Source organism: Procambarus clarkii, chromosome 34 (genome assembly GCF_040958095.1).
Source record: "Procambarus clarkii isolate CNS0578487 chromosome 34, FALCON_Pclarkii_2.0, whole genome shotgun sequence".
Classification (NCBI taxonomy): Eukaryota; Metazoa; Arthropoda; class Malacostraca; order Decapoda; family Cambaridae; genus Procambarus; species Procambarus clarkii.
This window is the reverse complement of record NC_091183.1, coordinates 36008579-36022367: the sequence shown is the minus strand read 5'-3', so window position 1 is coordinate 36022367 and position 13789 is coordinate 36008579. Positions and strand designations below refer to the sequence as shown.

Genomic DNA, 13789 nt, shown 5'->3' with positions numbered 1-13789 from the left:
TATATATATATATTTACATATTATAATATATTATATAATATGTAAATATATTATAATATAATATATTTACATATTATAATATATATATATATATATATATATATATATATATATATATATATATATATATATATATATTTACATATTAGAGAGAGAGAGAGAGAGAGAGAGAGAGAGAGAGAGAGAGAGAGAGAGAGAGAGAGAGAGAGAGAGAGAGAGAGAGAGAGAGAGAGAGAGAGAGAGAGAGAGAGAGAGACAGAGACAGAGACAGAGACAGAGAAGCCTAATTTAATTTTTAAACTAGCCTAATTTACACGTAAATTAGGCTAGTTTTTTTTTTGCTTTCTTAATGTTTTGCTTTTCCCTAGCATCCTTACGACAAGAGGACAGGGATGGGAAGCGTTTTATGAACAGATGATATTGTTACGTGATTATAAAGACTACCGTGAGAGAAGGATGGTTAGTGCTTGCCTGACTTACCTCCTTGCCTGTCCTCCTCCTGCTGCTCTTGCCTGACCTGCCGGCCCTATAACTTGCTGTTCAGTTGTGACATTAAAGACACTTCACATGGCGCATGTTGATTACACCTCGACATTTTTTATCGCGAGGAGAAGGCCAAGAAGTTTAATTACACCTTTTTTTATTACAGTAACGAGGAAGTGAATTTTATATGAGTCAGACGCGTGTCACATTTCACGAAGAATGCCACAGACATATGAATAATTAATAATCGCGTGTGATAGGTATAGTTACCCTCCTGCCCAGCAGGTGTGGGGGACCATCCTACCCAGCAGGTGTGGGGGACCATCCTACCCAGCAGGTGTGGGCACCATCCTACCCAGCAGGTGTGGGTATAATCCTGAATAAATAATAATTTACTTAAAAGGATAAATAAAATGAGACATATGATTGTTACTCATTATTTTATTATCTATTATCACATTATAACAGCAAGTGATAGGTGGTTGAGTGGTGTGAACAGCTTCACAATAGTGCGATAGTAAATGACAGGCAGGAGTCAGTATGTGCTTCAGTCACCTGACGAATATATCTTCAGGACCCCTTTACCAGTACATAATATGTGCGTCACATTATAGCACTGCATACCTACACTAAGCTTACACTCGAGGAGCAACACCAAACTTACGCTCGAGGAGCAGCACCCACACCAAACTTACACTCGAGGAGCAACACCCACACCAAACTTACACTCGAGGAGCAACACCAATACCAAGCTTACACTCAAGGATCAACACCAACACCGCCAACACCACACCCAGACCAAGGGTGAAGAAGGCACCGTAGAGGTGAGCCAGCGCCAAGGGTCGTGGCGAGGATCCCTCTTCACTCTGTAAGTGTACAAGACATTACCGGAGCTCGGTATATGAGCTAACATGAGCAATAATAACAAGGGAATATTGCTTCCAAGTTCCTTATTGGCTTGCTGCTGGACTCAAGGTTTATATCAACCTATAATAGTCAACAATATTATATCAACTTCCGGCGGGTTATAGAGGCTACCACCATACTTTACTAACCAACCAACAAGTATACTTTAGTCCTGAATATTGTCCAGGAGAAAAGTATATTCTTAAGTGTATAAAATGCTCTAGTGTGTCCCTGTCTTTGTCTACACATTTCACACTTTACTTCATCTAGATCCCTATACAAGCCCAACTGTCAGAGACGCTTACAGCCAAGTGGTATTTAAGCTGACAACGTCTGTTAGTCTGCTGACGTTGTCACTTGCCCCAAACACATGTTTTGTATTACATCTTAGAACGTAAAAAATAGCCATTTTAAATTATTTTCTTATAATAGTGGACCCCCATACCCATCCCGTGAGTGGTGGTGGAAAGGCTTAAAGAGACACTTACTCATAATAATGAGCCCAGGAAATGAAGCCATGCGCAACCATATATCTCTTGCAAGTATGTTTTGAGCCTTAAGGTTTTGTATATATATATATATATATATATATATATATATATATATATATATATATATGTCGTACCTAGTAGCCAGAACTCACTTTTCAGCCTACAATGCAAGGCCCGATTTGCCTAATAAGCCAAGTTTTCATGAATTAATATATTTTCTCTAATTTTTTTCTTATGAAATGATAAAGCAACCCATTTCATTATGTAAGAGGTCAATTTTTTTTAATTGGAGTTAAAATTAACGTAGAAATATGACCAAACCTAACCAACCCTACCTAACCTAACCTAACCTATCTCTATAGGTTAGGTTCGGTTAGGTAGCCGAAAAAGTTAGGTTAGGTTAGGTTAGGTAGGTTAGGTAGTCGAAAAGCAATTAATTCATGAAAACTTGGCTTATTAGGCAAATCGGGCCTTGCATAGTAGGCTCAGAAGTGAGTTCTGGCTACTAGGTACGACATATATATATATATATATATATATATATATATATATATATATATATATATATATATATATATATATATATATATATATATATATAAAGTACACAGCTTACCTCAGCTTTTGTCTTGTAATATTTCTGTAATATGTCAGTGTGCCACTTCTGAATGAGACCAGATTCTACTAGCCTCCGAAGGCCCTTATTGAAGGTCAGGATCCAAGGTGTGTGTTTCCGGAAGATGAAAGCCAGATTGCTTTCAAATATCTGTTCCTTCATGAAATATATCTTATCACGCAGGTCCAGAGCGGAGTAGACAAGCTTCATATAATCGTAAGATTCTATGTGGGCGTTTGTGTTAGTGAGAACAAGATGGACACAAGCTTCTTGGCCGCCATGACCGTCCTCGGTGACAGGGACCTTGTCGAGCCTGCTGGCCAGTGTCCGGAGGGCCGCGTCAGACGACACCACCAGCGCGCGGGGCACGAACTCTCCGTAGTCCACCATGCACAACCTGCACCTTCCAAACACAATCAGTTAATACACAAAAGACACGCAGATAATATATCTCCGTTTCTGTGAGCGCATTCTAAACCCTTCAATTAACACCTGTGTAAAGTTATCTTTCCATTCATTTCCATATTAATCTATTGATTGATTGTAACTGAGAGAAGCAGGCTTATTGCCCTGCCACACTGCGAAGACTGATTGTCTTCCATCTTAGGACAAATCTAATTACCAAACTTATGGTTATATGACACTGATATACAGGACTTGACACAAAAAGGGTGCAATTAATTGTTAAATACAGTTAATGTATGGAAAACATACATGCAGCACACCATGTAGGGAGGGGGGGGGGGTAGTGAAGTCACTACTTCAGTACCCTCTACAACCATATCTCACCTGAAGATGTTCCAGGCAGGAACGAATCGTTGAGCACTGAGTACATCATATAATCATTCTTGTTGTGTTTTATTCTCCTAAACCATTAATGATCCTAAACCCCAGATCAATCATGAATTTTGGGAAGCTAATCACCCAACTCGACGCTGATGCAAAGATTGTCACCCGCATCGAATGGCTGAATGTACATTGTTCAACAAAGCTAGCAGTGAGGTCACTTTCCACCAAATAAGTTTAAAGCAACGCCTCCTGCCAACACACAAAAACCGCTGCTTAGGTAATTACACACCCACTAAGAACTCTAAATGACCCGGCCAGGATTCGAACCCATGACGTCCAGGATCACTCCCCAAACGTACACAGTACCGTATTTTACTGGATAATGTTTTTTTTCCAGTAATGTAATTATCCAGCACATACACAAGTATACTTCTGGCTTCTGGCCAGATTTGGTGTGAAATATAAGAAAACAAATTTACTCTTGAACCAGCTGTTAGAATTTTAGAAACATTAATTGCTTTAAAATTTCCCCAGCTGTAATATTTTATATAATGCTTAAGGAAAATGGTTAAACAGCTATAAATTATAATAATTAAATATAGCGTCGATTCTTATATAAACACTGTAGCAACTACATCAAAAATTATTTAGGAGCTATTTAAACGTTCCAGGTATTCCACGACTACAAATGACATCCTCTCATGTTGCCAGGAATTCCAATTAAGGAGCAGCCTTGCTATGAGGGTAGTCCGGTGGACGGGGATACAAGGCCGTCTTACCACAGGCATCTGGAGACAGGAGACATGTACGCAGAGAAGTGTAACCCACTTCTCGGTGTATATACACAAAGTTTACTTTAGTTAGTCCTGGACTACGTTCAGGGCTAAAGTATTCTTAGTAGTTGTCAGTAAGCTATTGTCATGGCTTTAATAACCCTTTAGAGGTTCATAGGCGTTAACCCCCAACACCAGACCTAAAGCATTTGGACACTGTCAACACAGCCAGAAGCAACACCTAATCTGCCACACCTAGCGGCCCATCACACGGATTTGATTACAATCACCACTCGCAGTCTGCCTGCTGCCTCCTGCACTCTCCTGCCTCACTTTGAGGCGCCTCGTCATGACACTCTTTATGTACGACACAAGAAAATGCATGTATTTATGTATGTAGGTTACATTAGCATTTTAAAAGCACTACAATCACCTGTGGTTAATTGTTCAAATAAATCACTGAACTACATGTATAAGAGATCTCTAACCTTGTCCATGGAGGACAGAAGAAAAGGTATATATGCTGATAGCATTGCAAATGTGTGGTAGAACTAGCATTGCCACGTCTGTAGTAGAACAAAAAAACGGCTGTAACCATTAACATTAAATACGTCTAGTTACTGTATTGTGTTTCTTGTCCATGCTGTCATAACGTTACAAGTGTAATTATGTTCCTGAAATACGTACGGTGTTTATATAAAAAACGATCACAGGAATGACAAAAGTGTTCATTACAACCCAATCTTCATTTATGATCCTAAAGAGAGAGAGAGAGAGAGAGAGAGAGAGAGAGAGAGAGAGAGAGAGAGAGAGAGAGAGAGAGAGAGAGAGAGAGAGAGAGAGAGAGAGAGAGAGAGAGAGAGAGAGAGAGAGAGAGAGAGAGAGAGAGAGAGTAATTACCTAAGTGTAATTACAGGATGAGAGCTACGCTCGTGGTGTTCCCTTCTTCCCAGCACTCTTTGTCATATAACACTTTGAAACTACTGACGGTCTTGGCCTCAGTGTGTGTGTGTGTGTGTGTGTGTGTGTGTGTGTGTGTGTGTGTGTGTGTGTGTGTGTGTGTGTGTGTGTGTGTGTGTGTGTGTGTGTATTCTAGCACTTGTCCTAAAAATAGTGTTTAACCTTTACCTAACTTCGTACACAATGTATTATTATTATCAGCATGAGGGTAGGCCCGATAACGGTAGTCATCACATAGACCAAGTGTTGTTTACCTGTAGTCGCTGTTGGCCAGGTCGTCCACCGTGTGTATCCACCTGGGATACAGCGGCACGGTCAGCACGGCCATCAGGTTCCCGGTGAAGGCGCTGACGATGACGTACACAGCCACCCACCACGCGCCCAGGAACACCCGCAGTGACCACTCGCTGGGTACCTTGTTCACAGACTGGTTGACCAGCCCCTGTAATGATGAACCAAAGATTAGCCAGCCCCTGTAATGATGAACCAACGGTTGACCAGCCCCTGTAATGATGCACCAACAGTTGGTCAGCCCCTGTAATGATGCACCAACAGTTGGTCAGCCCCTGTAATGATGAACCAACAGTTGGCCAGCCCCTGTAATGATGAACCAACGGTAGACCAGCCCCTGTAATGATGAACCAACGGTAGACCAACCCCTGTAATGATGAACCAACGGTTGATCAGCCCCTGTAATGATGAACCAACAGTTAACCTAGGCTTAGTATAGCACACATATATACTATATATCAGGCCTCAGATATCGTATATTAGGTCTAGGAAAGTTAAATTAGTTTAGTTCGTCTTTGCAACACAAATATAAAATCTTTTATGTTTTGTCCAAATTCAATAATACCGATTTCTACTTTCTAATCGCGTTATACGTCGGTATATGTACTATGGTCCTCATCGTTACTATAAGTACTACCAAAACAGGAGGATGGGCTGGTATATACATAGGCCTGTTAGGCTCCTCCTACGATATAAGGGGGGTGGGGCTCGGCCGGACCCCCACCCCACCAGCAGCCTATATGGCGCTTTACATTGCACTAGGCTCTTCCATGCTTAATGAATATTCCTGTGGCTTATTTGACTTGTTATTATAATTAAGTTTCATAACTTACATATTATTTACCTGTTGCGCTACTGCTAATTAGGGTAGTTCCCCGCGAAGGATAATTAGTTATCCATTATTTACAGATTATACATTTCTTAGTACAGTTAATTCATTTATAATGTCATTTATTGTAAGCCTTATATTTTACTATTATGTACGTCAATTATGCCACTTATTGTAAGCCTTTTGGTTTACTTATTATCTACTTACAATTATATTAATATAATTTTTTACTTATAAAATAAATATTTAGCCCGGCAAGAGTACGAATCGCCTCCTAAAACTATTGATCTTGTAGAAATAATTGAACGAGACATCATTTATATAAACAAAGACTTCCATTCTCTTATTTTATATAATATAAATAAATGATACATCATATATAATTATATAAATGTCACTTAATGAGCTATTAACACGTTTTAGAAAGCATGACCAATAAATCTGATCAAAATTGATTATAATATTAATTCATATTAATATAATTTGATATACTGTATATATCATTATAATTATATAATATCACCTATATAATATAGTTATATAGGTGATAACATTACACCCACCTCTCTACTATGCCTCTACCAAAACTAAATATACAGTATATAAACTAAGAACGCGTGTTGAAGTTTCTGTAACTTGCATTCTCATCACAAGAAATTGCTTGCACCAGCATGATCCACAGGACCCACCTTCAAGATGTACGCCGGAGCATAGGGTAGGCTGCCGACGTTGCTGTGTGGCTGCAGGTAAAAGATGATGCAGAAGGCAGAGCAGGTGGCCAGGAGGACCCCGCCCACGGCAGCCCACACCCGCCAGGAGAACGGGTACACTAGGCTGTGCCAGGCGGGTGACGGTGCGGGTTTCGCTATGGCAAACCCGAACCTATGAGTTAAGAGCCACATTGTGAAGCACCACCCCACTGTTATTATTAAACACTTAACTAAAATGTGTTCTGGGGAGTTTCGTGAACCAGACTAGACTGTCATATTGTATTGTTAGCAGCGGTATTTCAAATGAACACCCAATTATTATGTCGCGCCTGGAACCTGAGGAATATGAGTGGACAGCCATATCACTGCAGGGAGATTTTATATTAATATAAACACCAATTATAATATGAGACCTCTCTTGTATCGGAACATAAGAATATAGAATTTACATAAATTAATTTCTGTATAAAGTACTGCAGCTTGTACTGTAAGCAGCATCTGAGGGTAGCAAGACTCACCCCTGAGTGAGATAAGAGACGGAGGTGTCGAAGTAGTGCCACCTCTCGTAGGTGATGGTAAAGTAGTTGATGGCAAGGTCCTTCTTGCCCTTGTACACCTCTCCCAGCAGACCCACCCACGCCCCGCGCTCCTCCGACCCCCACTTGTCTGCCAACAGCAAGGCCATCAACCCATCATAATATGGAATGCGTTAAACTAACAATAAGAACTGCGATATAAACGGGAATACGGTAAGCCAGCGATATGATTCAAAACTAACAAAATAAAGTTATGTTCAGTGTTTCCATCGAGGGCGAAGGTAAAAACATCCTGTGCAACAATGAACCTGATATAGTAAATGAGTGTGCAATGTGAACCTGTCACTTGGACGAGTGTGCAATGAACATGCATCACCCCCTACTACTCACAGTCTGGGGCTCCGTTCGTTAGTGTGTACGTGAAGTTGAGCCAGTCTGAGAGAACGTCCAGGATTGTCTTACACGTTCCCTGGAACTCATTATTCTTGTCGAGGAAAAGGAGAGGAGCGTCGTCGTCATCGCTGGAAACACGGACTGTCTTCCCTCCCAGGGACTGGAAGCGGTTCTGGAACAATTCTGACAAGGACGTGAAGACCCGAGGGTCCCACACCCCCAGCCTCTCCAGCTTCTGGTCAGGGGAATATGGTAGCCATGTCAAGACGCTGAAGACCAAGGTGTCGCTCATAAGTTGGTACCGTGGGTAGAGGAGGGCTACTGATGGTGTTCTCTCCGCCAGCGTACTCTGAAGGAGGCGCCGAACCTGACAAATGGGGCTAACACAGAACATCAATAGCCTGGAGGAGATCCATGACTGTAGGGGAAACTCTAGCAGCCACGGCACCTCCCTGTTCACCAGCGCCACCGTGGTGCCTGAGGGTAAGACCAATTAAAGGATCGTGGGTGCGCACCAGCCCGTACACCTGCCATAATGTTTATTTCTTTATTTATATACAAGAAGGTACATTGGGTTTGTGAGGATACATAGCATGGTATTTACTATCTTGTAAAACCACTAGTATGCGCAGCGTTTCGGGCAGAAACGTTCGGTTATTCGGAGTCCAGGATTGTCTTACACGTTCATCAGCGGTCCCCACGTAGCGCTGTCGTTGCCGTGTCAGGCGACCACGTAGCCCGCTATCACTGACGTGTCATTCTTGCGTCAACTTAAAAACTAGTTCAGTAGTTATGTATGATTGTTGCTACGTCCTCAACGCATTGATCTATAATAATTACATTGTTAATAAACCAAATAATTGTTTGTATCTTATTTGAAATAATGCGGGTGTTGGGGATTAGAGAGTGAGGGGCACATGGAGAGCTAGGCTGCATGAAGGCTCATTACTAGTGGTACTGTCCTAGAATATAGCCTTTCGATATAATTTTGTCATCAGCGATAAGATGTGTTAGGTGTCCTGCCTCACACACTGACTAAAGGGTTCAGTCAGGTGTCCAGGATATGTCACTTTAAACTGCCTCTATCTCTCTATCTCTACAGTCACAGCCTGTAACACTATCTTATATCGAGGGAATGATAACAATGAACCATTTAAGTCCCCGTGGCGCAGTGGTAAAGCACTCGCCCGGCGCTTCGCGAGCGTTTTGGCCTGGGTTTGTATCCTGGCGAGGGAGGATTGGCTGGGCTCCAATCCATAAGTGTAGCCTCTGTTCACCCAGCAGTAAATGGGTATTTGGTTGTTAAACGATTTGGCGATCGTATTCCGGGGAAAATTAGGATTAAGGACCTGTCCGAAACGCTATGCGTGCTAGTGGCTTCACAAGAATGTAAGAACTTTTGTATATATAAATAAATATGCACCTGCGTTATCAATCAGGACTCAGAAAGTATATTAAATGTTATACATACTTCCAGGACCCAGGCAATATATTAAGGTGAGGTGACTCAGGTGAGGCGGACTACCTCACCTGAGGATATGTGTCCGCCATCAAAACCTTGTGTTTACTGTTAACCACAATAACCTTTTCAAACTTCAACACTATGGAATCAGAGGTCACCCCTTTCAATACTTGCAATCTTGCCTCACTTACCGCCTCCAGTAGGTTTTTGTGGACGCTGCTTCGTCTTTCATTCTGCCACTTAATATTGGCATTCCACAGGATAGTTTGTCAACTCCACTTTCTCAGTGACCACATCACCAAGACCCAAATGACCACTCAAAGCGTGAAGCTAATTCTGATTCCTAATGACACAACTCTTATATTCTCCTATGCTAACCCACTTATTCTAAATGGCACAGTGAGGTCATATATATGTTAGTTTATTTCCTGTTTATTATTAAATCAGGTAAATGTTTTCCTCGTTATACCTTTCAATTTTCACTCCTTTGTTATGCCCGAAACGCCTATCGTTAGACACTGCTAAAAATACACTTTTGTATATTGTTTCTGTAATTACTAATGCTAAATACTATATCTGTACTGTTGCTAAAATTACAGACTTAATAGTGCAATGGGTCATGCCTGTCATCATTAAATAAAGTATATTTATATTGTTTATCATTTGCTCAATTTCTTGAACATCTCTCATGTCGACTTCTCATTTATTTCTTTATTTATTTATATACACACAGGAAGGTACATTGGGTTTATGAGAGTTCACAGCATTGATATTTTTACATTCTAGTAAAGCTACTAACACGCATAACGTTTCGGGCTGTATCTAATATAGTATTAAGTGTTTACTCCCCATTATATCACATATACCTCTATATTATGTATGAATATTTTAGCAATAAAATATTATTAATATTATAGTAATGGTAAAAGTTTGTACAGTATTTGTTTTTGCCTAAAGTTAGAAAGTATCAAGAATCCCGGTATCAATTTGTCCTGCATTATAAATATTTTACGTCCATGGCAGACCGTTGGCAAGCGAATCAATACGAATTTTGCATAATAACAAAACAATTTATTTAGGACTCGCTGAGCGGACCTCTTCCGCCTAGGAGCCCCCGGACCGCGTTCTGTTTTCGCGATTTTGGATTATGATACTGCCGTCTGGCATCCCTATTCAACGGCCCGGTTTGTATGACGGCTGGCGCACACATCGCCTTGAGTCACGGGATAGTTGATAGATTTTGAACGTTTTCTGGCTGGTTCTCCCGGCGGGTTGACGGTGTCTGGCGCGCGTGGCTGAGAGATGCTGGAGTTGGCGGGTCTTGGTGGCCTCCTGGTGGGCCCTCAGACGTGGACGTGGTGGGCCCTCAGCCGTAGTGGGCCCTCAGCCGTGGTGGGCCCTCAGCCGTAGTGGGCTTCTGGTGGGCCCTCAGACGTAGTGGGCCCCTCAGCCGTGGTGGGCCCTCAGACGTGGTAGGCTCCTGGTGGGCCCTCAGAGGTGGTGGGCCCCTCAGCCGTGGTGGGCCCTCAGACGTGGTAGGCTCCTGGTGGGCCCTCAGACGTGGTGGGCTCCTGGTGGGCCCTCAGCCGTGGTGAACTGGTGGGACCTCAGCCGTGGTGGGCCCTCAGCCGTGGTGGGCTCCTGGTGGACCCTCAGACGTGGTGGGCTCCTGGTGGGCCCTCAGCCGTGGTGAACTCCTGGTGGGACCTCAGCCGTGGTGGGCTCCTGGTGGGCCCTCAGCCGTGGTGGGCCCTCAGACGTGGTGGGCGGCTGGCTTTGCTCTGCCGGGGGGGAGGGGGTGCACTGGATGACCTTTGCATTTTCGTTGGGGCCTAAGTTTTTGGTTTATTGGAACCATAATATGCTTTCAGATAACCACAAATATCTAGATAACTATTCAGGTTTGAGGTGGGGGGAGGTGTCTCAATATAATGGATTTATTCTGAGAATGGGCTGAATATATGACAGTACAGTCGGATTCGTTCTCCACTCACAACTGAGAATTATGGGTTCAAATCCCAGGCGGGACACAAAGAATTGGACGTGTTTACTATCACGTAATGCCTCTGTTCACCCAGCAGTAAATAGGTACCCAGGGGTTAGTCAGCTTGTTTTGGGGTTACATCCTGTGGAGAGTCAGTAGTTCGACTTTGGGGGGGACCTCGATATAAGTGTAACACGTATATTATATATACGCTGGCTGCCTAACACAATGCATTATTGTTATTAAATAAATAATTTTGCTAAATTTGACAAGGGCTTACCCGAGAAGGGATAGCGGCCGTTTTGACAGATGGTGTCCATTTCGCCGACGGAACCATTACATTCCTGCAGGCTATTAATCCACTGAAGTTGTCTAGCTCCTGTCCTGACGATGTAGACATCTGCGTGGAGGAAGTTAAGCAAGCTGTCCAGGGGGATAACATCCTCCACCTCGACATCCACCATCAACGATATTCTGCAGCCATCTAAGGGTCCGTGAACCACCTCCTGGAGGGTCTGCAGGACCTCCTGCTGTAGGCGCTGCTTCTCACCGGTGCCCCGCCACCACCTCCCAAACCTATAGCTGCATCCACTGCTGGTCAAACTGCAGAAGGCAGCAATAACCAAAAGCAATTTCTTGGTGTAAATATGCATTTTTCAGTACACAAAGCGCTGAAAACATTCGGTTCTAGAAGTCTATGTACTCGTATGAAACCCCATAAGATACATAGTATGGTCAAATTGTTTTTTCCATCTCAGTGGACCTGAGGCACACGTGGATAACACTGCCGAGCTCCGTGATCTGTTAATATAAAATTTCTTAATAGAGGCATTGGCTGGTGACACCAAGTGTACCAGAGTGCCTGGACAAGCTGGTGCCAGACGCCAACTGTGCCACCCGGCTCGTACACGGGTCGCCAGATGCCTCCTTTGAGAATTCTCTTCACGTACTCACCTAGTTGTGCTTGTGGGGGTTGAACTTCCGTTCTTTGGTCCCGCCTTTCAACAGTCACTCTACTGGTGACAGGTTTCTAAGCCTATGGGCTCTACCATATCTACATTTGAAGCTGTGTGTATAGTCGCCTCCATCACTTAGTACAGTCCATATGTTCATTAATCTAACATTAAAAAAGTATTTCTAATGCCTTTTGTGGTTAATTTGGGTACTATGTTTCCACTTGCGTCCTGTTCGTGTACCACCCAGTTTAAATAGTTTTTTTCTGCCTTGTCACTTCCTCTTGATAATTGTGTATGTGGTAATCATGTCTCCCCAAACTTTTCTGTCTTTCAGTGACATGAGGTTTAATTCCAGTATCCTTTCCTTGTAACTCATACCTCTCAGCTTGGGGACTAGTCTGGTTCAGTGACATATACCTCGGAACTTTATTAAACATTGTCTTCGTGTTTGACTAGATATGAACTCCACACTGTAGTGATCTGTGCACAGACCATAGCTTTCCCTCCCCCTTCCCCTCGTTTGCCGTCCTCTTCCTTCCATTCATTCAATGAATGGAAGGATCTTCCTTCCAAGGATCAATCTTCCTTCCAAGATCATTCTCCCCCCCCCCCTCCCCGTCGGACCTTTCCTATCATAAACGGTTCAAGTCAAGTATTCGCAGGCAAGAGACTCTACCCTTCCGGTGCCGGCCAATCCTACTCCAATCTTTGTCAGTGCCATAAAACCATAGTTTCAAATTTGTCAGGGGTGGCTGGCCAGGAGAGGTTGGTTCACATTTGTGAACTAACAAATGTTTTTGTTTTGTTTTGTGTATTTGTGCTGCTTTTTCAGCCATGTTCCCCCTTTTTTATCTCTATTTTTATTTGTTCTCAACACATTTTATTCTTTATACTCAATTAGTATTAAGATTTAGTCATTAATGTTTTTCATGCCCGACACGCTTTGAATAATAGTGGCTTTAGGCACTGTATGTACTAGCTCTATCTATAATCATATAATTCCATCAATCTTTGTAAAATCTCTTGTATGTATGTACCTTACCTAAATAAACATTTATTTATTTATTTATTTATTTATTATTTATTTACATGATCTGGGTGTATTGCTTGTTCCAGATTCTGTGAGAGAACCGCCCATGTGCAGATGTCAGGCTTTTCATTGGCCAAGAGTAGGGGCTTTCGTTTCATTGGTTAGTGGTGCCAGGGGTATTAAGCCTGGGGGCTCAAGTGATTGGACTGAAGTCTCAAGAGATGGAATCCCCCAGGGTAGGACCAGGCACCATTGGCCAAGCCTCCAGAGCACCCACCTTTGGTTTGAATCCGGAGCCAAACTCTGGGAAGGAACCATAGGCCTCCCTGGGGTAGTCAAAGGAAATTGTAGTCAGTGACTCAGTGTGTCTTGGGCTTGACTTGGGTACAGGTTTAATGACCTGGAGTGCGGCCATTCAACATTTGGCGCCGATTTTGCACAATAAGGTAATGTTTGTCTGACTTTTGGCACATCAAAGTAATTGCACTCCCGTTATATTGCTTCTTGAGAATTTAATTAGAGTAGGATATATTTCAATTTGATTTCAATAAACGTGTCATTTTTTTTTAATAAAGTCTTA

The 13789-nt window shown here is 42.5% G+C and overlaps 1 protein-coding gene across 1 annotated transcript; it reads right to left on the bottom strand.

Moving 5' to 3' along the window:
* Positions 1-906: 906 nt before the first annotated feature.
* Positions 907-10065, bottom strand: LOC123762027 (glutamate receptor ionotropic, delta-2). The gene is made up of 6 exons (XM_045748203.2): positions 7775-10065; positions 7367-7514; positions 6828-7020; positions 5273-5460; positions 2497-2893; positions 907-1349 (listed from the first exon to the last, which is right to left on the bottom strand). The coding sequence occupies exons 1-6, from the start codon at positions 8169-8171 to the stop codon at positions 1206-1208; spliced, it is 1467 nt and encodes a 488-aa protein (XP_045604159.1). The 5' UTR covers positions 8172-10065; the 3' UTR covers positions 907-1205.
* Between the last annotated feature and the right edge of the window lie 3724 nt (positions 10066-13789).